At 45.4% G+C, this 22,921-nt stretch overlaps 1 protein-coding gene across 1 annotated transcript in view; it reads right to left on the bottom strand.

The window, feature by feature from the left end:
* Positions 1 to 2,042: 2,042 nt before the first annotated feature.
* pnp6 (purine nucleoside phosphorylase 6) overlaps positions 2,043 to 22,921 on the bottom strand; it is a gene marked incomplete at its 3' end in the record, with an annotated part of 35,884 nt that continues 15,005 nt past the window's right edge. Inside the window, exons 3-6 of the mRNA XM_084334880.1 lie at positions 12,773 to 12,876; positions 5,737 to 5,912; positions 3,404 to 3,594; positions 2,043 to 2,239 (exon numbers count right to left, since the gene is read on the bottom strand). Coding sequence (XP_084191006.1) covers positions 2,043 to 2,239; positions 3,404 to 3,594; positions 5,737 to 5,912; positions 12,773 to 12,876 — 668 coding nt within the window. The remainder of the gene's footprint in view (positions 2,240 to 3,403; positions 3,595 to 5,736; positions 5,913 to 12,772; positions 12,877 to 22,921) is intronic.

Below are 22,921 nucleotides of genomic sequence, written 5' to 3' on the forward strand. Positions count from 1 at the left end.
GCAATCTGTTAATAAAATTTTCATTCAATCAATCACCGTGCAGATTGTTAAGGGGATGCAGACCAGAGAAAGACTTTCGTCTTGTTTACATCAGGGTCCCCCATTTTCAATTCATTATGAATTTTAAGTAAGGGAGCAACTTGCTCCGTGCAATCCATTCTTTGTGGATCTAGTTAGTGTATTAAATAAAAGGTTTGAGGCTGCACACATGTGTTGGTAACCGTTGTATACAAGCCATAATAGCTGTACCTGGGTGGGTGTTATGCTCATAATCAAAGTGAAGAACCCCAAGTCCAAAAAAAGTATACTTTATAATTATTCTGAAAGCATACTTTGTATATTTTAGTATACTTTTTATGTATTCAGAAGGTTAGGGTGTTACATTTAAACCACTTAAAAGTTGTACTTAAAGCAGTAACACACGAGCTGTAGGCCTACTGTGTTTTCAATACATTTCTTTGCTCTGTCTTTGTGTGCTTTCTTTTTTTTGCATGCACGTTTTCTGCAGTCAATTGTTGTTATTTTTGGTGGTTTAGATGGCTGCATATTTGTTTTCCATTGTTCCAAAATACCCCCACATTCTGCATACAATTAGTACAATTTTAATACATTTAACTTTATATACTAAAAATATACTTTCAGTATTGAAGAATATACAGATTTTTTACTTGGGATGCTCACCCTGGTATAACTGCTATAATAATGACCAGTTGAAGTACAGATTTCAACAGCTTGTGTTGTTCAAATGTTCGCATTGTGCCATCTTGGATGAGAAAGGAAGGGAAAGTCAAGAAGCATCATCAACAATTCATGCTAGCAGGTGATTAATCAAGTGTCTAATTGATGACTGTAGGATGTTTTCAAACCACTCAAATGAACATAATGCAAACTACGTTCATTACTTATCTGTCTACTTGTTGGCTGATATTTCTTTTTACACTTTGATGTCAAATCAGTTTAACCAACTTCCATTCAGTTCAGCGATCCTCGTCCCATGTGGTGACGAACGCATATATTCAGAGAACTGTGGGATACGTAGTAACCGTTCATCATGTTCTTCCGATAGCACTGCTAGCGTTCCGTCACTCTAGGAGTGAGAGCACAGTGCTGTGCAGGATTGTACAGCCTAATGATGACCATTTGTCTAAAAAAGTGACAAATCAAACAAAGGTTAAAATAAAAACAAATTAAAACGACCCAATACCACAATACCACAGTCCAGCTGAGTCTCTCCAAACAAGATCAGAGATTTGGACGATCAGACAACTTCTAATAGTCACATAATAATTTGAGTGAATGCCCTGTCTTATATAGACACACAACTCTGTCATACGCTTAGGAAATTATGGCTCTGTTGTCCAGGCTACTTACATTAAGATGTTAAGATATATGTTTCAGGCCTCTTTTTTTTTTTATAGGTATAGTAGAACATACAGATGCAGTCATTTTAAAGGTCCAGTTATAACAACCCTCACAGCACTATCCCACAAAAATTTACTTCTCTCAAACCCTGTCTTCTTTTCTTGATCCTCCAATCGCAACAGTTGTGATCGGAGGATCAAGAAGAGAGAGCTGGGTTTGAGTCAATTGTCCTGAAAGTCTTGTAGAATACTAATATAGGACAGATACCAAGGGGAGGGACCTATAAAATGCCTACAAATGTTTGTCCCAGAGACAGAAATATGGTCTTTAGTAATGCAAGTCCTTTTAAATAAGGGAATGGTGTTAGCCAGTCTAGATCTTAGCCGGGCAGACCACCAGTCCAGGGCTGGGATTCAGACAAATCTGCGTAGCAGTGCATGCCCTTCATCATTCTACCTATTGATGTACTTTCATTATTCTATATACTACTTAGCCTACTCTTTCCCTAAAGCTTATTTTCAAAGCTGGACTCATCAACTTGTCAGTGACTTTTGCCAAGTAGCCGTAAATTGCCGCCCTGTGATTTATTCCATCGCTGAATAACAGCAATCTGCGAGATTTGTTTGGATCCCATCCTAAGTCTTCTCTCAGCAGGTCCGAAGATCAATGCCAGGAGGGTTCTACATCTTGGCTACCAGATTGCTGACGAGCCTCTGGAGGTCCTGGGTGCGGCGGCGAGTGGTCTCCAGCACCTCCTCGTGGTTTGCCTTCTCCTTGCTGAAGTAGTCCGTCACCACCTTGTTAGTGATGAGGGACAGGCCCAAGACGCGCAGGCCACAGTGGCGAGCTACGATCACCTCTGGGACTGTACTCATACCTGGGGGGAGGGGGGGCGGGGAGAGACACACACACACACACACACACACAGGCACACACGCACGCACGCACACACGCACACCCGCACACACACCACACACACACACACACACACACACACACACACACACACACACACACACACACACACACACAATCGTTCAAATGGTCATTCTCGGCTACTGTTCTCCAGAGATAAGGGCATGGAGGGGCAGTTAAGTAGGGAAAGGGTAGAGAAAGAGAGAGGAATTGGTGGAGTAACAGTGAGAAAGATAAGTAAAGATAAAAATAAAAAAGTGGTTGGCTAAGAAGAGAGAAAGAAAGCAAATGTACGAGATGAGTGGGGTTGGTGGGGGTTTAGGGAGAAGCAACCAATGATATATAACTAGGATGTACAAAGATAAAACTATATATATTATCTTAGTTATTGTTATTGTGTGAAGTCATGAGGAGTCAAATCTTTCTCATGTATAAAGAAAAGTCTGTTGATGGTATAAACAAAAACGAATAGCTACAGTGCTAACCCTTTCACCGCCACACTAGAGAAGGTTAACCTTTCACTACCACACTACAGACAGTTGACCGTCTGTAGTGTTGTAGTGAAAGGGTTAACCTTCTGTAGTGTGGTTGTGAAAGGGTTAACCCTTGGTCGTGTTGCAGTGAAAGGGGTAACTCTTGGTAGTGAAAGGGTTCAACAAAAGACAAATATCCCTATGTGCACTGATACGGCCATGGACATTACCACTAGCCCTAGAGACTGGCAGGTTTAATGCCACCCTAGAAGACGACAGACTATGTTTGGTGTGTGAGCTACGAGAAACGTAAGGGAAGTACTTTCTAGAAATGTCCTCCATTCATGTTAATTTCCTTGTAGTGGGATCAATATGAAAAACTTTGCTTCAGGAAGGGATTTTATTTGCCAAGCTTGGGAGAGAAGGCAGAATACTTTGTTTAAGACCAAGCTGTATAATAATGTGTAGAAATGAAATGTAATGAAATAATGGAACAATACACAGCAACTGTATTTTCAGTGCCTTATAAAAGCACAAGGGTTGGGTAATTTGTGTGCATGACACAAGCATTTAAAAAAAATCAATCAATCAGATATATTATACATTAATATAAACAATGCATATTAATTCAGTATGAGGTAGCCAATACTAACCCACAGCGTCGGCTCCTAGTAACTGCAAGGCTTTGCACTCTGCGATGGTCTCAAACGTGGGTCCGGCCAGCATGCAGTAAACACCCTGCTGTACGAAGGTGCCACAGCCCTGCTCCTCTGCGGTCTGCCAGGCCAGGGCACTCAGCGAGCGGTCGTAGGCGTCAGACATGCAGGGGAAACGCACTCCAAACCTGAGGACACAGGGGATTACTTTCACTTTGCACCATTTGGTGTTACAATTCCAGGTAGATGTGTTGCTTGAGATGCAAAATGGCTTGTAGGTGAGATGCAAGATGGCTTGTAGGTGAGATGTAAAATGCCTGCAGGTGGGTGCAGTGGCATCAAGTGAAAGTAGTGATGTCCTGATCGGATCGGACAGATCGGAATCAGAGCCAATCGGAACCAGAATTGATCGGTATCAAATTCAGATCTTGGGGAAAGATCAAATAAAAGTTTGGTTCGAAGAGAAGAAAAAAAACACAGCCATCGCAAACCAGACCGGGATAACGTTACTCACACGTGTGTAGACCCAACAACATAAACATAGCCCTTCAACCATAATATATGCTCTTAGTATTATAATAGAGGGAAGCAGATTGGAATACAAAGGTTTATATTGTACCTCATTGCAACCATTATGTCAAGTATTATATAGTAACTCAAAGTTGACCTGTATTTTTTAAACATGCTGTGGTGCAACCGCTAATTAAAAAGCCTAACCTTTGTCATCTCTAATTTCAGGGCTATTTCCAAGCTCCCGTTTTTCTCCAAAATCTTGGTCTTAGAGCACTGCACAGTACCAAGACTGCACTCTTAAGAGTTTTTAATTATATCCTTTTGGCCACTGACTCTGGTCACTCTCTTATCCTTGTGCTTTTGGATCTCACTGCTGCCTTTGACACAGTGGATCACAATATTCTGCTCTCCCGTTTGGAGCACTGGGTTGGCATTAAAGGCTCAGCCCTGGAGTTTTTCAGGTCATATTTGTCTGAGAGAAGTTTTTGTGTTAGCCTGGGAGATGCTGTATCCTCCACAGCACCTCTCCCCTGCAGGGTGCCCCAGGGCTCAATTCTTGGGCCAATTTCATTTGTGCTATATTTCCTCCCCTTAGGATCTATACTCCGAAAACATGGCGTCTCCTTTCACTGCTACGCAGATGACAGTCAGATCTACCTGCCATTGAAAAGGAACAATCGCAACCCGTTGAAACCATTGTTAGCATGCCTTGATGATGTCAAAGCATGGTTGGCATTAAATTGTTTACTTCTCAATGACAGTAAAACGGAGGTTATGGTGTTTGGTCCCAGCAATGGGCATGTGTCTCCTCCTGGTGACTTGGGCCCCCTTGGACTTTTTATGAAGCCAACTGTCACCAATCTAGTGGTGAAGATCGATTGTGACCTTAAGTTGGACAAACAGATCAATGCTGTAGTGGGAAAGAGCTTTTTTCAACTTAGGAGGCTGTCCAAGGTCAAACCTTTTTTATCCAGTAGTGTTTTTGAAACTGTTATCCATGCTTTTATGACATCTCGCCCTGACTATTGCAATGCCTTATATGTTGCCGTCAGTCATGCCTCCCTCTCTCGCTTGCAGTTATTCCAGAACGCCGCTTTTCGTCTGCTAACTGGAACACGTAAGCAAGAGCACATTTCCCCTGTACTGGCTTCCTGTGCATTTTAGGATTGATTTTAAGGTTTTACTGTTTGCTTTTAAATGTCTCAACGGCTTGGCACGGGCTACCTCTCGGACCTGCTGGAACCTTATGTTCCTCCAAGGTCCTTCAGGTCCTCTTATCAGCTCCTCCTGGCTGTTCCCAAGTCCAGGCTGAAGCTTAGGGAGGACCGTGCTTTTGCAGTGTCAGTCCCAAAGCTCTGGAATGAGCTGCCACTGCATGTTAGGCAGGCCCCCACTCTGCAGGTGTTTAAATCACGCCTCATTTATTTGCTTTGGCTTTTGGTTTTTAAACAGTTTGAGAGACCTGCCTTTTTTATGTGACATATTGTATATGTTTTTATTGTGTGCTTTTATCTTTTTATCTTATGTTTTTGGGACTTGTACAGCACTTTGGTCAACTTTGTTGTTTTTAAATGTGCTCTATAAATAAAGTGGATTGGATTGGACTAATGCATCTCACCTGCTATTCAGTAGGTGACATTAGGTGAGAGCAAACATATTATGTGTGTGTGCGTTTGTGTGTGAATTCCTCTGTGTGTGTGTGTGTGTGTGTGTGTGTGTGTGTGTGTGTGTGTGTGTGTGTGTGTGTGTGTGTGTGTGTGTGTGTGTGTGTGTGTGTGTGTGTGTGTGTGTGTGTGTGTGTCCATGGCTTGTCCTACCTCTCATCGTTGTGCCCACACAGCGGGTTCTGTCCGGCAAAGCCTGGCATGTTGATGTGGTCTTTAATCAGCATGATATCACCCACGTTAAAGCTGCTGTTCAGGCCTCCCGCCGCGTTCGTCACAATCAGTGTCTCCACGCCCAGCATGAAGAACACGCGCACCGGGTATGTCACCTGGAGAAACAGAGTGGGGAGCAAGACGTCACGCCAAGAGACAGAAAGCTCTCGGCTCTGAGTAGAGAACATGAAATGACCCCATCTGCTGATTTGAGGTGAGTTGATTTGAGTACAGGTGAGATCGGTTCAGCTTTGGTGAACCGTATCAAAAATTTGCTTAATTAATTTTATTGTAGATGAATGAGGATGAGAGCTTATAGTCAGTGCTGAACCGTGGTGAGCTGAATTGGGTTTAGATCAGTTCTGTTCAGTTCCGACTGGCGCAGGTTAAAAGGATTCTGGATTTTTACATGTCTATCCTGTCGATTACAAAGCCCATTTTAGGACATTTAAAAAGGCTTTGCTCCAGTGATTTAGTTTTTGAGAAATCACGTCTCGTGCCTTCTCGTATCATTGCTACGCTGATGATACTCAACTCTTCCTCTCCTTTGCTCCCTCAGATATCCATGTCTCTGAGCGGATCTCGGCCTGTCTGTCCGAGATCTCCGCCTGGATGCGGACCAACCACCTCAAACTGAACCTAAGCAAAACAGAACTGCTTCACCTGCCGGCCAAATCCTCCGCGTTAAGACCGACCTTTCCATCACAGTGGAAAATGTAGCCGTAGCCTCGTCCCCGACCGCCAAGAACCTTGGTGTAGTCCTTGACGACCGGCTGAACTTCTTCGCTCACATCGTCGCAACGACCAGAACCTGCAGGTTCCTCCTGAGCAATGTGAGAAGGATCCGCCACCTTCCTGACAAAAGAAGCCACCCAACTCCTTGTCCAATCAACAGTCATGTCTCGCCTCGACTACTGCAATGCACTGCTCGCTGGTCTACCAACCACCGCCACCAAGCCTCTTCAACTCATTCAGAACGCAGCCGCCCGTCTGATCTCCAACCTACCAAATGTTACCCCGCTTCTTAGGGACCTGCACTTGCTCCCCATCACAGCACAAATTCCCTTCAAGGTCCTCGACCTGGCATATCGCGCAGCGAAGGGAACAGCTCCCGCCTACCTCTGGTCAATGGTCTCTAACTACACACCCTCAAGACCCCTCCACTCTACATCCTCTGGCCGCCTCAGACCCACTCCTGTCCGAGCTCCGGGAAGGTCATCGAAGAGAAGCCGCCTATTCTCAGACAGCCGAAACCTGATCAATCTTTCGCCGTCGACTAAAAACACACTTGTTCAATCAATATCTGAAATTAAAAAATTAAAACAATAACCTTCATAACCTGTCTTATACTATCATGCACTCTTCCTAATATACTAATATGTCTTTACTAGAGATGTCCGATATTATCGGCCTACTGATATTGGCATTAAAATGTAATATCGAAAATTATCGTTATCGGTTTAAAATTATTATTATTTATTTGTTTTACATTTATTTAACCTTTATTTACCCAGGCAAGCAAGTAAGAACAAATTCTTATTTTATTTATTGTGAAAAGTTTGCATAATGTTGTGTTTTGGGGGGGGGGGGGGGGTGGGGGGGGGGGGGGGACCCTGCATATATGCATATATCGGTATCGGTTGATATCGGTATCGGAAATTAAAAGTTGGACAATATCGGTATATCGGATATCGATAAAAAAAATATAAATATATATATATATAAATATCAAACATCCCTAGTATTTACTAATATGCACTCAACATTGCAGCACCAAAGTTTCAGCACTGTTTGATGAACATTGTTACTCAGCTATAAGAGTTGTACCCTTCCTGCTGACTTGTCATACAGAATTTGTAAGTCGCTTTGGATAAAAGTGTCAGCTAAATTACTAAATGTAAATATAAATGTATCAATACACGTACCGTTACACCCCTAATCAATACACGTACCGCTACACCTCTAATCAATACACGTACCGTTACACCCTAATCAATACACGTACTGTTACACCTCTAATCAATACACGTACCGTTACACCCTAATCAATACACGTACCGCTACACCTCTAATCAATACACGTACCGTTACACCCTAATCAATACACGTACTGTTACACCCCTAATCAATACACGTACTGCTACACCCTAATTAATACATGTACCGTTACACCCCTAATCAATACACGTACCGTTACACCCTAATCAATACACATGCCGCAACACCTCTAATCAATACATGTACCGTTACACCCCTAATCAATACACGTACCGTTACACCTTAATCAATACACATACTGTTACACCCCTAATCAATACACATACCGTTACACCCCTAATCAATACATGTACCGTTACACCCTCATCAATACACATACCGCTACACCCTAATACACGTACCGTTACACCCTAATCAATACACGTACCATTACACCCCTAATTAATACATGTACCATTACACCCTAATCAATACACGTACCGCTACCGCTAGTGTATTACTATACTATGTATTACTTACTTATCTACTTACTTACTATATTGCTACTATAATATTAGAAATAGTAGAAATATAATTTCTACTGCTGTATTTTACTGATCGATAGAGGGTTAAATGGAACAATTCAGAAGGCCGCACAACACATAATTGAATTGCTAAAGGAATGAAAGTCTGAGCAAGAATATTATGATTGCAGTGTTATTCGGGTAAATGAGAAACACCAGCTGGTTTCCTTACTGCAGATTGTCCTTGTGCTGATCGTTTAAACACACATACTGTGGTAAATGTTAGCCAAAGCTGTCAGCTGTGCTACTGTACGCACTTTAAAGCACGAAGGGTCAAAAGACTGTTATTGTACCACAGTATAACTCTGTCATAAATATGATAGAATTAACTAATAACTGAGGCTGAAAGAAAAAAGAAAAGAAAAACACACTACTGAAGAACATGTTAAGAGTTGCACTATGTCTCATGTGTCTGAGTGGCATGGTGAGAGATTAAATCTAATATTTAATTGCCGGAAACATTTTTAACAAGCTCTGCTTGATTGAGGATTGAGATTGAGGACACCTTCCCCCAGGAAAATACCTAAAATCTAATCTCAACTCCATGTCTTTGTTCTGTGGTTCTGCTTAGTCAGTCTCTCCTATCCGATATATATCATAAAGCGAGTGAAGGATTTGTACTGTGAAACCCTCTTACAGGTGCAATGTGTACATTTTGGGAAGTGAAGTCAGACAAGTGAAACATTTCTAATTTATATTTTCATAACTGAATAAACAAACTGTCCTCAAAGGAACATTGGGTCCCTAGAGCACTGTTTGAAGCTACAAACCTCCTTGAAAAGTTACAATAAGTGCCACTATCGAATAAGGGTGTTTGTATATGCAACCCCATACTCCAATCAAAATAAAGAGCATTACAATTCCTTTGGAGTCCAAAGTACCAAAGGGATTCATGAACGGTTCAGGAAACAGACGTGAAGCAGAAACAATGAACAATATAAATGATGTATCAGTCACATGTTTAAGTTCCTACTCCCTTCTGTAAGCATAAAGCTGTGGTGGGTTGTGATCTGACAAAGACGATCCCAGACGAGAGCTGATTGCAACGAGAAGGGGGCAGAAGAAGACCAACAAGTCCTTTGTTTTAAATCACGCGTCTGAATGAATGGAAGCGGGGCGGCCATTTTGGATAATCACGCTGAATTATTGCGGTAGACACATTACAAAAACCTTTGTAAAACACTCATTTTCCGTGGGATTTTTATAAACTTTGGACCTATAAGACTTCAGGCTATGGAACCGTTATGTTTTCCAGCTCCTACCTCTCAATTGGAACCCAAAAACAGGCATCTGGCAACAAGTCAACACAAAAGTAAGAAGCAAATATTTAATTTGAGTGTGTTCAAACCTCTGTTTCCCTATTACATTAGCACTCAAAGTGATTTTTCTTTATTGTGTAAGAAACTTCAGAATGTTACCTTTCAAAAGAGACCAGACTCATGCATGTGCCATAAGGGGTAATAAATCGCAAATGACTTTGGGTATGCAATCTACAGGCGTTTTATACAAAATGTGCAGGACTGTTAACACTTTCCGTGCCAGCCGTGCCAGTCCTAGATACCCTGTTGAGTGCCAACGCTCTATTCAATGACAGAGCGCTCACATTTGTGAATGCATAAACTATATCTTAAATTATGGCTATGTGTCTAATACGACCGTCGCTTATCAATGACTTGTTTGCAGTCAACATTGTCGAAATGGATTGTTTTTTAATCGGTTCATTTCCATTTTATACCATTTTGAAAAACGCTTGTTTTGTGAAACCTTCAGAAAAAAAAGATTCTGCAGGAATCACGCTTTACTGTAATACACAAAACACGTTGTCATTTTTCTGCCTATTTATGAATCGTTTTCAAATAAACGCTAGATTATCGATAGTATATGTGTACTTATGCACGCTATAGAAGCGGGCTGAAAAATCGATTATCTTATTTCCTGATCAGCACACAGACACTCACAGCCACACACACACACATAATGGGACACGTTGATATATAGGTGAAAACATCTCTGATTATACCAAGACTGGTAAAATAGATTCCTTACCTCAGATCAGATGTTCTCCAAAAAGATTATTCCAATTCCTGATCGCCATTCCAAATATCGATTGTGTTTATTGATCCAACGCTGGGTGGTCGAAAGACAAATTCCACGCTGTTCTGATGGTGGGCGATGCAATAGGCTCGGATTACATGCCTGACAAGTAAAATGTGGAATCCGGACTCTTTTTCCCCCATCCATTTCATTCAGTCCAATCCAATGGGGTGCAATACCATCCGGAGAGACGATAGGGGGCGGTATTTTCCCTGTTCGAGCTCAGACAGATCCCCACTGGTAACGTGAGGCTAGATTGATGAAAAATTTATGGAAATCGATAATAAAAAAAATAACGATTAAAAACGAGATTTCTCGTCGGTTGGCACTCAACGGTTGGCATGAACTAACGAGAATTCTCGTCGCTGGCACTCAAAGTGTTAAGGGGTCAAACTGGAAGCACGTTCTCGTACACCTGCATTTGCATACAGACACGGCCACCAGATCCTTATAAGGCAAAGGAGGCGTGTGCAAAACTGATTCAACAACTCCTTATACCGGAAGCGAGAGGCTCAGCATTGCATCTGTGATGTGCTGACCCCTGTATTCAACAGGAAGCTAGATTAGATTCAAATGTATTGGCATCATACAACACAAGTACAATACAACGAAAATAAGTTTGGCATCTAACCACAATACAAATCGCTGCTGGCGGGACAAAACCTCCTAACTCCATATTTAATTTAATTTTTTATTTAATTTTTTTAATCAACTCAGTAGATCATCCTCCATGTGTGTGTGGTTTTACAAAGTCTACACAATGGGAACGCATTAAACCAATCATCTGTCTAAACCTCGTAACTCTATTCGCCCTCAAATCTGTGTTCGTTGTTTTCATCTGCTGAAAAGTTGGGTTTTAGGAGTTATGAGGTTTTGTCCCGCCAGCAGCGAAATGTAACTGTAAAGTGCAATAGTAACATACAATGCACAGGTTATTAAACTGGGTATAAAATATATAAATACTACTGAGTAATAGTACTCATGAGATGCATGTGCAGAGTTGCAGTATTAATATGTACAGTGATACAGGTATAAAGACCCTATAGTCATACTGTAGATAGAACCGTCCACCACCCAGTGCCCGTGGGCAACATGGTCCAGGCGATGCTGGAAGGCCAGAAGAGTGTTGCCAACAGCCTGGAGAGGTTCGCTAATGATGATGGAAGCGCTTGCGGTTCCCCTGGACCAAATAAAACGCACAATTCCCTGACACCCTTGTTTGAGTATTACTGAAGTGATGTGTTTAGTTCTTGAGATACATTGTAAACTGTATCTAATAATAGTGACAAAATCAAGGAAGTCAAAACCAAGAAAGGCTTTATTCATCCTACATCCGTGCAATTAATCGCTGTCGAACTTGGACATTCTGTTGTCCGGGCAAGATGAGCAGTGGAATGTTTCTTCACTGGCTCTTACAATGTCTACAATAAGCAATGTCAAATCCCTTAAGAACACGGCACACACCAGTCTGTCTGACTTACGACTGCTCTTCCGCACTCGTAAATCCTGCTCTTAGCTACGAGCGAATCCCTGAGAAGGATACGTTAGTGCATCGCAAAATCTGCCCGAAAAGGTCGTAAGTGGAGCTACAATGAAATTTGCTCATAACCTTTGTCGTAAGTCCGTTGGTCCATGAGGTCCAATGCTCTGAAGGCTCTGAACGCTCTGAACTCTCTAAACTCTCTAAACTATCTAAACACCCAGAACTCTCTGAACGCTCTGAACTCTCTGAACTCTCTAAACACCCTGAACTCTCTGAACTCTCTAAACACCCTGAACTCTCTGAACTCTCTAAATGCTCTGAACTATCTGAACTCTCTGAACTCTCTGAACTCTCTGAACGCTCTGAACGCTCTGAGCTCTCTGAACTCTCTGAATGATCTGAACACTGGAGTGTCAATTTATGAATTATTCAGTATTTGTGAATTCCATCTGTTTCAACATAATTCTGGCACATAATTCTGATCAGAACAATGGGGCAGGCTACATTATCTTCACATTTGTCAGCCAAGCTAGTAATCTCAACCATCCATCCATGCCAAAACATAGGCCTACTGCATAACAGGTGAGAGTGTCACACTTACAGACACGCTAATGTGGCCAAATTACATCCCGATGTTTTTGGTGAGGGTTGTGGTTTCTCCGTTTCCTTTTTGTTATCTATTGTACTTTAAGTGTGGCATCTCAGAGCAGCTCAATGACTCAGTCACGATTGGCCCAAGCAAAGCATGTTTACAAACAGGAAACCACTTATGTGCTCACCATGTGTATGTGTGTGTACTGTATGTGCTCACTGTGTGTATGTGTGTGTATGTGCTCACCGTATGTATGTCATAACCCTCGTAGAAGTGGAAGCGTCCCTGCATGCAGACACACTTGCGGCCGTGTAGCTCCCCAAACACCAACTGACCCTTGTGACCTGGCACTGCACAGCACACATACATACAACTGTTAGGATTAGGGATGTTCGATATTGTTATTTTTTTTACGATATCCGATACATCGATATTGTCCAACTCTTAATTTCCGATACCGATATCAACCGATACCGATATATGCAGGCCCCCCCCCCCCCCCCCCCCAAAAAACACTTAATAATTTCAGGTAATTAACATTACATATCTCTTGTCATGGAATTAACACAACATTATGCATACTTTTGACAATAAATAAAGTAAGAATTTGTTCTTACTTGCTAGCCTGGGTAAATAAAGGTAACATTTTTTTTTTAAATATAATTATAATATATTTTTTATTTAAACCGATACCGATAATTTCCAATATTACATTGTCAATTGTCAAATGCCAATATTGGCCGATAATATCGGTAGGCCGATAATATCGGACATATCTAGTTAGGATATAATGATACATGTATCATGGACATGCCCACCCCCTCAGACCACAGCGGATGTTAGGCGCTTCTTGGGAATGTCCACATATATAGCAATGTTTATCCCTCAGTTTGCTGACACTACCAAACCAATGAGGAGTGGTTGCAACATGTCTGGGAGTGTTAGCATTTATTTATTTTACATTTATTTTGGATTTCATGGTGTGTTTTTTTTGTTCTTGATTTATTGTGATGTTTCTTCTTGACTTGTTTAAAGAAGACTTGTCCGGCCCATGGGGACATTAACTGTGATTGCGGGCTTTACAAATACATTTGATTTGATTTGATCTGAGGGATCTACTGGCAAAGGGCAATGACTGGACTGCTGCCAATAGTTGGAGAACAAACAGCTGGAGAACTTGATAACTGTTAGCACTGAATGACTCTTAATACTAAACACTGCATGGCGCAGTGTGCTACTACGATATGTACCATGCTATTATCATTATTATTACTGATGGAATTCTGCCATTCCACTATAATGTTCTACTCCATTACTATTGCTATTATTATCTTGTCTGCCTGTACCTCTCCTCCCCTCTCCCCTAGGCTGCTAAGGGGATTAATAAAGGAACACTTGAACTTGGACGACTTGCCTCCCAGGGTCCAGCTATTCTGCCTCAGATTGCTAAGGTTCACATGGAATATAGTATGTGTGCCAGGGAAGGCACTTATCACAGCAGACACACTCCCCAGGGCCCCCGATCAGACACCCACTGAGAAGAGGACGAAGCACCGCTGGAGGGGAAGGTGCAAGTGTTCATCAGCCCAGTACGTGATAACTTACCTGCATCCCAGCTTAAACTCTAACAGATGCAGCAGGGTTCCATCTGCAGTCAGCTGATACTACAGTGCAAGAGAGGATGGCTACAGCAGGCACTATTGGGTGGCACCAAAGTGAGTTACACCTGAATGGTGACCTACTGATGAAAGGGCAAAGCACGGTTATACCAGAGACATCACAGAGTGAAATGCTGCCCAAACTATATGAGGGACGTATGGGGACAACCAAATGCAGGCTGAGAGCCCAGCACTCGGTGTGGTGGCCGGGACTAAGTGCTCAAAAGTGCTGGCCCGGTGTGAGGTGTGTGCAAAATGTCAACCCCTCCACCCTGAACCAATGATACCCTCAGGAAGGCATTTGTGGACAAGGACAGATGGCTGAAACAGTGGACTTTAATCACAGACAAAGAGCTGCTGAAAGCGGGTCAGTGGGTCTGGGTCACAAACACAAGAGAACCAGCCACAGTGCTGAGAAAAGCAGATACTCCTCGCTCGTATGTACTGTAGTGGAGACAGGCTCAGGAGAGGTGAGGAGAAACAAAACACAATCTCAGGTCTCTCCCGGAAGTACAACCCCCTCCACAGGCTGTGGGGGACACGGAGCAGACAGCAAGGCAAGTGCTGGAGCAGGAGGGTGGGGGAGAGGATTCAGAGAGTTCACCCAAGGAGGGAGACCCAGGGTGACTACAAGACTATAGCCCCTTTCACACTGCCCGTTCAAAGACGGAACCATACCCCATTATTCCGCCTCGCCGTTCTGTGTGAAAGGTACAAACATGGAATGGGGGGGTCAAAGTTGATGTGGCATTATGCCATCAGCAGGTCTAGTAAAATTGCCGGGGTGGGTTTTCCCCAGCATCTGCGTGAATGGGGTGTGATCTTTTTATGATGTGGTTCATTCTGTGGGGGTTACTGTAGCTTGTAGGTAATATTATTCTGTGGGGGTTAGCTTGTAGGTAATATCATAACCCAAACTATTTTCATAAGTGGAGCACTCCCCCATGCCACTATCCCTGCACAACAAGCCCACGGGAATATTGCCTCGTTTAGCTGTGACCTGGAGTTCAGATGGACTGTGCCATGTAACTGTGTAATTTTGTTGCTACCCCATGTTGCAAGCATAATTGTTCCATTACTGCTCCAGGGAAGGGAAGATGTAACATATTTAACTGTGTCATTTCGTTGCTACCGCATGTTGCAAGCATAATTGTTCCATTACTGCTTTGAGGAAAGGAAGATATAGGGCTTGTGTCCATAGCGGAAGTTTTTTCGAGGCGGACCGCTTTGAAAAGCAAAATAAAAAAGCTCAGAGCGTTTTCATGAGTCTCGCGACTGCCGCGGCTCAGCCACTTGCTCGATGTTGATTGGTCGGTCGAAAAAAGTTACCTTGATGAGCCGCGCTCCTCTCCAAAAGTTGAACTCGTTTTTTTTCAAAAATAAAATAAAATAAAAATCTTTTTACATTTCCATAACCTTTATTTACCCAGGCAAGCAAGTAAGAACAAATTCTGATTTTATTTATTGTCAAAAGTATGCATAATGTTGTGTTAATTCCACAACAAGAGATATGTAATGTTAATTACCTGAAATTATTCCGATTTTTGGGGGGGAAACCCTGCATATATCGGTATCGGTTGATATCGGTATCGGAAATTAAGAGTTGGACAATATCGGTATCGGTAAAAAAGCCAATATCGAGCACCCCTAAATAATATACATACATAAATACATACATACAGTTGTTAGGATCTAATAATATACATACATACAGGAGATTGCCAGTGGCCACCACTTAAAAGTCAAGAGCACCAAACTTCAGTGATATCGCCCCCCCCCCCCCCTCCACACACACAAGTACATTGTAACTGAGGGGTACAATTCCCTGACTGTATTGTTAGATATGATATTTAATACCACTACCTCATGTACTTTAACTTCTGGCCACCCAATACAAGATATAAGTATGATGAACACTTTCCCACCTGATGAAACGAACCAACACAAATGTACCAAATCGAATATTTAATACAGCAAAAGGTGTATACAACATTCACTTAATTACATTTATGATTTGAAATATTGAATATGCACTTTTATGGCAAATGAGTATTCGTAGGTAAATCAACATTGAATGTCCAATCTCTGGTTGCGCAGGGAGTAAGTATACAACCTGGAATATTTAGGAAACGATAGCGATGGTACTTAAATGATTATAGCTGGATACACTAAGGGGGGGGGGGGGTCCCGCTGGTTGTAAGACAGTAGGAGGGGGGGGTTAGAGAAGCCGCTGGCGGTATCCCATCTGGCCGACGGTGTCTTGGGAGAATCCAAAGTCTTGGACACGGTGCCCACAGAACCTCGGGCCGCAGACGAATACAGCTGGACCCTCTGTGGAACGGTATCTGCCGGTCCACAACGGAGAGACGTGGTGCGACCTCACGTGTAGAGCGCCGCCTCACCTGGAGTCCTCTCCGGGGGGTAATTCCAACACTCGGCAGTGTTGGCCTTTATCCATGGAATAATCAAAGCACACAAAGCATAATCCAAGAGCCGTGGAAGGCTCGCCGTCGTCGGGGTAGAGTAATCCAATATACAGGTCCAGTCGCTCTTGAACCGGAGCTCCTCGGATGCAATCACCACTAGGGGTCTGACCAGCCTGGATAAGCGTCCAGATAACGTCAGGAACGATGGGGGTACTGATAACTGTAGGACTCTAACCGAACTATGCACCATACATAAATAGACTATTATTAGCTTAATAGAATACGTCCAACTCGACGGTATGGTGCCAAACTATGACCATTCAACTATTAATCTACACGATATCTCAATGCCTATTCTGGGCCAAGTAGGCCTTACTACACCGCACGTGCGTCGTGGGGAGGCTTTTGCGTCTGTCACTCTGTTGGAGGGTAAAGAACTGGACTAAAAGGAAAGTTCTACTTTACGAGCGCCATATATATATGCGCTATGAACAAATAGTACCATTCGTATTTCGCCCGGCATATTACTGCGCGGAACCGGGGGTTGCCTCGACATGTTAGGCGGCACGATTGAACTTGGACCTAGGGGTATGGCAACCTGGCGCCAGGTTCTCGTCCAATGGTAGAATGAAACTATTATGGGCTGTTTAGTAGAAACGGGGATATTCAATGCATATTGTACAAGGAATATACAGGGGATATCAAACGATATACAAATACAATTAAATATATATATATAAATAAATATACATATTCGGTTTAATCTGATCCTTCACAACAGCCGCCCCCTAATTAGTCCCACCTAATTAGCTAAGCAGAGACAGATTAACCGCACTGTCTTCCACTCAAGGTCCGCTGTAAGGGTCAGTCAACTCACAAAGTCATAGGGTCATGGTCATCATCGATAGTATCTGGGAGTCGGGGCAGTTCTATGAGCCTCGCCACGGGCCGTGTGTAGGTGCGCCCTTGGACGAGTACTTCAGCTGCTCGGACCTTGCCATCGGCACCGGTGATCACTTTGCTTACGCGGCCAGCCGGCCACATAGCTCTGGGGAGTGACTGGTCAACTATCATGACGACTGTTCCTTCTGTCAAATTGTCTCTCTCTTTTACCCACTTCTGGCGGGTCTGTAGAGACGGTAGGTAGTGAAGTAGGAAGCTGCTCCAAAACTTGTCAGCTAGTACTTGGCTGTACCTCCACATTCTTCGGCCGTTCGCTTCTTCAGGCCTGTACATTGTCTGGGGTAGCGCGGGGTCCAGCCGCCCCATTAGGAGTGTGTTGGGGGTGACTGGGTCGACATCTGCTACATCACTGGAGACGTAACCGAGGGGCTTTGAGTTCAATACTCCCTCGATCTCCGTGAGGACTGTCATTAGGACTTCCTCTGCCACAGTCTGGGCTCCGAGTACGGCATACAGGGCTGTCTTTATAGAACGTACTTCTCGTTCCCAGGTTCCACCGAAGTGGGGTGCGTTCGGGGGATTAAACTGGAAGTCAATCTGGGCTGGAGCGAGGTGGGTCTTAAGTTCTGGGCCCATAGCTTGGAAGCTCTCTCTCAGCTCTCTTTCTCCGCCTTTGAAGTTGGTCCCGTGATCAGACAACAATGTAGACGGTTGTCCTTTCCGTGATATGAATCTCCGGAAGGCCATAAGGAATGAGTCTGTGCTCATGGTCGGAAGGAGCTCGATATGTATCGCTCTGGTGGTCATGCATTTGAATACAATACCCCACAGCTTCTCGGTGCCTCTTCCTCTCTTTATATACAACGGGCCAAAACAGTCCATGCCTGTGGAGTGGAATGGCTTGTCGCCGATTCGGAGGCGACAGGGGGGTAGGTCAGCCATCCGTGGTATGCTGGGCTGCGCGCGCCACTTACGGCAGTCTAGACAGGTTCGCTGGAAGCGCCGTACTGCTTCTCTCCCTTGCAATATCCAATAACGACGTCTGATCTCCGCGAAGACTCTCTCTGCTCCTGCGTGGTGTACATCCTCGTCGTATTTCTTTATGATCAGCTCTGTGACCTTGTGTCGGCTGTTCAAGACGATCGGGTGCTTAATGTCATCTGGTAGATCGGGGGCTCTCCGCAGGCGACCACCCACTCTGATGAGATTATGTGCGTCACTCTCTGGTGCCAGGTGAATCAGTCTGCTGTCTGATGGGACGGGGTTTCCTCCCTGTAGACAGTCTAGCTCATCGGGGAACGAGACTCTCTGGGCTCGTTGTAGTAGAAGAAGTTCTGCTTCTTCGTAGTCAGCTGCTGACATGTCAGTGGTGGACTGAATCTCTGGGTGGTGCCGCAGGAATGTTCTTTGTTGCGCACTCTCTAGGGTAATGCAGTCATCTATGTTGGGGTCTGTGGAGGCGACAGTGCTCAGTCCACAGAACATAGGCTTCTTGTTCTCAGCCTCCTCGTTACTTGCTTCCCTCGGGGTGGGCGTAGGCCAATCTCCTTCCGGGAGCTGGAGGAATGCCGGTCCGTCACTGTAGATGTTGCGACGGGTTAGGTCATCCAGGGACATTCCCCGGGTGATGACGTCAGCTGGGTTGTGTTTGGTATCCACATACCTCCAGCTTGCTTCTTCTGTTAATTCTTGAATCTCGGTGACTCTGACTCCCACGAAGACTTTGTATCTGCATGAATCAGACTTAATCCATGTGAGTACTGTCGTGGAATCTGACCACAAGATTGTTTTATGCACCGGAATGGTGAGTTCACGTTGGATTAACGTGGCTAGATGCGCTCCTGCGAGGGCTGCGCAGAGCTCTAGACGTGGGATAGATTGTTGCTTACGTGGGGCTATTCTTGAGCGGGCCAGTATGAAAGCAGTGTGTATCTCTCCTCCCATCTCTTGGGCACGCAAATAGGCAACCGATCCGTAGGCTACTTCGGAGGCGTCGCTGAAGACGTGTAGCTCAATCTCGCATGTCTCTGGCCTCACTGTGGATGGGAAGTAGCTGCGGCGTATTTTGACACCTGGGAGTGAGCGGAGGTCCGTCTCCCACTCTCTCCATGTTGAGGCAAGGTGTGCGGGTATTGGGTCGTCCCAGCCCTGGTCCTTGTCCCATAGTGCTCGTACAATCATCTTTGCCCTGGTGGTGTAAGGTAGAATACATCCCAACGGGTCATATTGTCTGGCGAGTGTTCTGTACACACTCCGTCGGGTGGTCGGTATCGCCGCCGACCTTCCTTGCTCTGGAGCCAAGGGTTTGTGTCTATAGTGGAGCGAGTCTGTTTTGAAGCGCCAGACTAATCCTAGTGTCATTTCTTGGGCTTCTCCTGGGATTGTCGCCATCCAGGTCTCGCTGCTGGCAGCCTTGTCTGTGGAGGAGAGGCTGCGCAATACGTGCGGGTCACTGCTGGCCCACTGCCTGAGATCAAAGCCTCCTTTGATTAGGGAGGCGCGTAACTTGATTAGGAGAGCCTCGGCTTCCTCTTATGTCGAGACGCTTTGTAGACAGTTGTCCACGTAGAAACTGTTCTTCACACTGTGTTGGACCTCTTCATCTGCTGCTGGGTCCTCTGTGACGTGTTTCTGTAGTGCAAAGGTAGCACAGCACGGGCTGCATGTGGTTCCGAAGGGGAGTACTTCCCACTGGTAGATGGATGGGTTCTCATCTCCGATCTTCTCTCTCCATAGGAACCGTAGCAGAGCCTTTGATATCCCCGCTTATAGCCACCTTGTCCTGGCGGAAGCGCAGTAGCACGCCTAGTAGGGAGGGGCCGAGTGTGGGGCCGGGCAAGAGCTCTTTATTCAGATTTTGGGATCCGATCTGGTAGCTGCAGTTAAACACAATGCGATCCTTGCCATTGTGATGGACCTTGTGATGCGGCACGTACCATGATTCGGTCGTCTGATCGGCCTCTTTAATGTCAATCTTTGTTACGTGTGCCGCTGTGATTAGCTTCTCGATCTCAGCTCGGTACACACTCTGTTGAGCGGGGTCTTTGGCTAGGCGCCGCTCTGTGTTCAGTAGATAGCGCTCCGTGGCGTCTTTCTTCGCGTGAAAGGGGGGCATTCCCTCTCGCCTCAGGAGTGGAGTTGCGTATCTCATCACTCCGCCGACTGTGACTCTCTTTGTCCCCTGCTCGAGTAGGTTGATGGCGTAAATGTCTTCTTTAGAGCGAATGTCTTTCTTTTCGTTCTTAAAGGGCATTGTCTCTAGGGTCCATAGCCTCTCGACATGCTGCAGGAGAGTGGTGTCTTCTTCTGTCGTTCTGGAGTGGAAGCAGCTAGTGGCTGCTGTTCGGTTGAGAGATTTAGCGAGGGGGCCTTGCAATGTCCATCCTAGGCGGGTCTCGACTGCTGCAGGACAGCCTCGGGGGCCTGTATGGACCCGGTCAATCGGGACTATGAGTTCTGCATGGTCGGAGCCTATCAACAGGGTCGGGGTAGCGCCGTCTATGAGCGGGATAGGTAATTGACGCAGGTGCACATATTTATCCATCAACTTGGTGACAGGGTAGGTGTACTGCGATAGTCCTATTTCTTGGCTGGTGAAAGCATTTGTGATCTTGTACCGTCGCTCTGGCTGCCCGTTGGCTGCGATAGTGAAGGAGACATTCTCGCCCTTTATCGTCTTTAAATCTCTTCTTATTGTCCGAATCGTCATTTCGTTCTTGCTCCCCCGCAGTCCCAGCTGAGTCGCAGCGGAGGCGAGCAGAAGGGTCTTCTCTGACCCGTCATCAAGGACGGCGTAAGTGTCCATGACTTTATCCTGGTAGCTCAATGTCACACGGACTACCTTTAAGAGCACTTGAGCTCCGTTGCTGCTGGCGGGGTCAATGTACATGACACTTGCCTTGGTGCCGCTCCGTTACTATCGTGTAGTATATCTAGATGGGCTCCATCGCACCGGCTGCACCTTTTCTTTAGGCGGCATTCGGCTGCCATGTGGGGCCGCGCACATCGATAACAGCGCCGGTTGGACTTTATCCATTGGCTCACTTCTTCTGCATTCATCTTTGTGAATGAGTCACATTGTGACAGCCAGTGTTCTTTCTCACAGTAGGGACACGCTATCTTCCACTTCTCCTTTCTCGAGGGGGTGCTGTGACTCTTACTGCTCGGTACTGACTCTGATTGGTGCATGACAGTCACCGATCTTCTTCCATCACTTATTCTCCTGGGTCCCTCTCTGGAGCTTGGCGTGCTCCGCCCGAAGGTGTCCAGTCGTAAGCTGCTGACCTCTCTCGCCAGGAAGTCGGCCAGATCAAGGAGGGATGGCTCGGGGCCGTCGGGATCTCGGTAGTCCCTCTGCCGCCGAAAGCGCTCCTGTCTTGCGGGTGGCAGCTTCTCCAAAATCCTCTCAACGTTAGAGTTGGCGTACAGCTCATGCCTGCCCTTCTCCCGTTGAGCTCCCAGCATCCCCACCAGGGACTGCACTTTGATTGACAGGTCGTCTAGTGAGCGATTGTCTGTGGCTGGGGGTAGGCGGTCAATATGCCTTATCTCCTGGATTACGTAATCCCATATACGTCCATATCTTTGATCCAGCGCTGCAAGGGCCGCTGTGTATGGGGTCGAGGAGGTAGCATAGGCTAGCGCTATATTGTGCGCTCGCGGTACTTTCAGGTGCTTCAATAATATTGCATACTTGTGGCGTTCATCAGCGACCTCCACCATCATTGTCTCTAAGCACATCCGGAGCTCCGTGTACTGTGCTCGACTCTCATAGGCGAAGTCTGGAAATGACGGCGTGGCGTTGTATGACGCCGTGGATGGCTGATACATCGGCGAGCGTTGGGGGAGAGACCTCCTGGGCGAGTCCCCTCTTGCGCCTCGCTGTGGGCTGGTACTGGCAGGGTACCATGGCCCGCTGGTCCAGGTACTGTTCCTCGGGGCTGGTCGTGCGTCGTGCTCACCCGTGAATAGAGTCGGGGGTCTGTAGCGCAGCGCCGCGGGGGTATAGCCTGGACTGTATGGGACCTCCTGGTCCGGTGGAGTACTGTGCTGTCGTCGGGCTTGGTTCTCCTCTTCTCTCTCTTCTTCTTCTATCAAATCTTCCAGATCCTGTAATCGTTTATTTAGCTTCTCCGCAGTGTAGGCCGCTCCTTCCTTGTAGCTGGGTCTCGCTTGGACCGGTATGGGAAGGGGATCTGCGGGGGGTCTAGACTCGGTCTGTTGGTCAAGTTCAGGGTCGCTTGCTCGTTGCGGAGACGCTGCTCTTGACTGTTGTCTCGACGAGTTCCTTGAACCCCTGGCGGAGGGAGAGGGAGTTGTCCTTTTGATCAGCTGCTCTATTAGTTGCGCTTGTAGTCTGTCGCGCTCTGCGTCTCTTTGGGCACCGGCAGCGGCGCGCTGGGCGTCGG

This window comes from Notolepis coatsorum, assembly GCF_963971535.1.
Source record: "Notolepis coatsorum genome assembly, chromosome: 18".
Classification (NCBI taxonomy): domain Eukaryota; kingdom Metazoa; phylum Chordata; class Actinopteri; order Aulopiformes; family Paralepididae; genus Notolepis; species Notolepis coatsorum.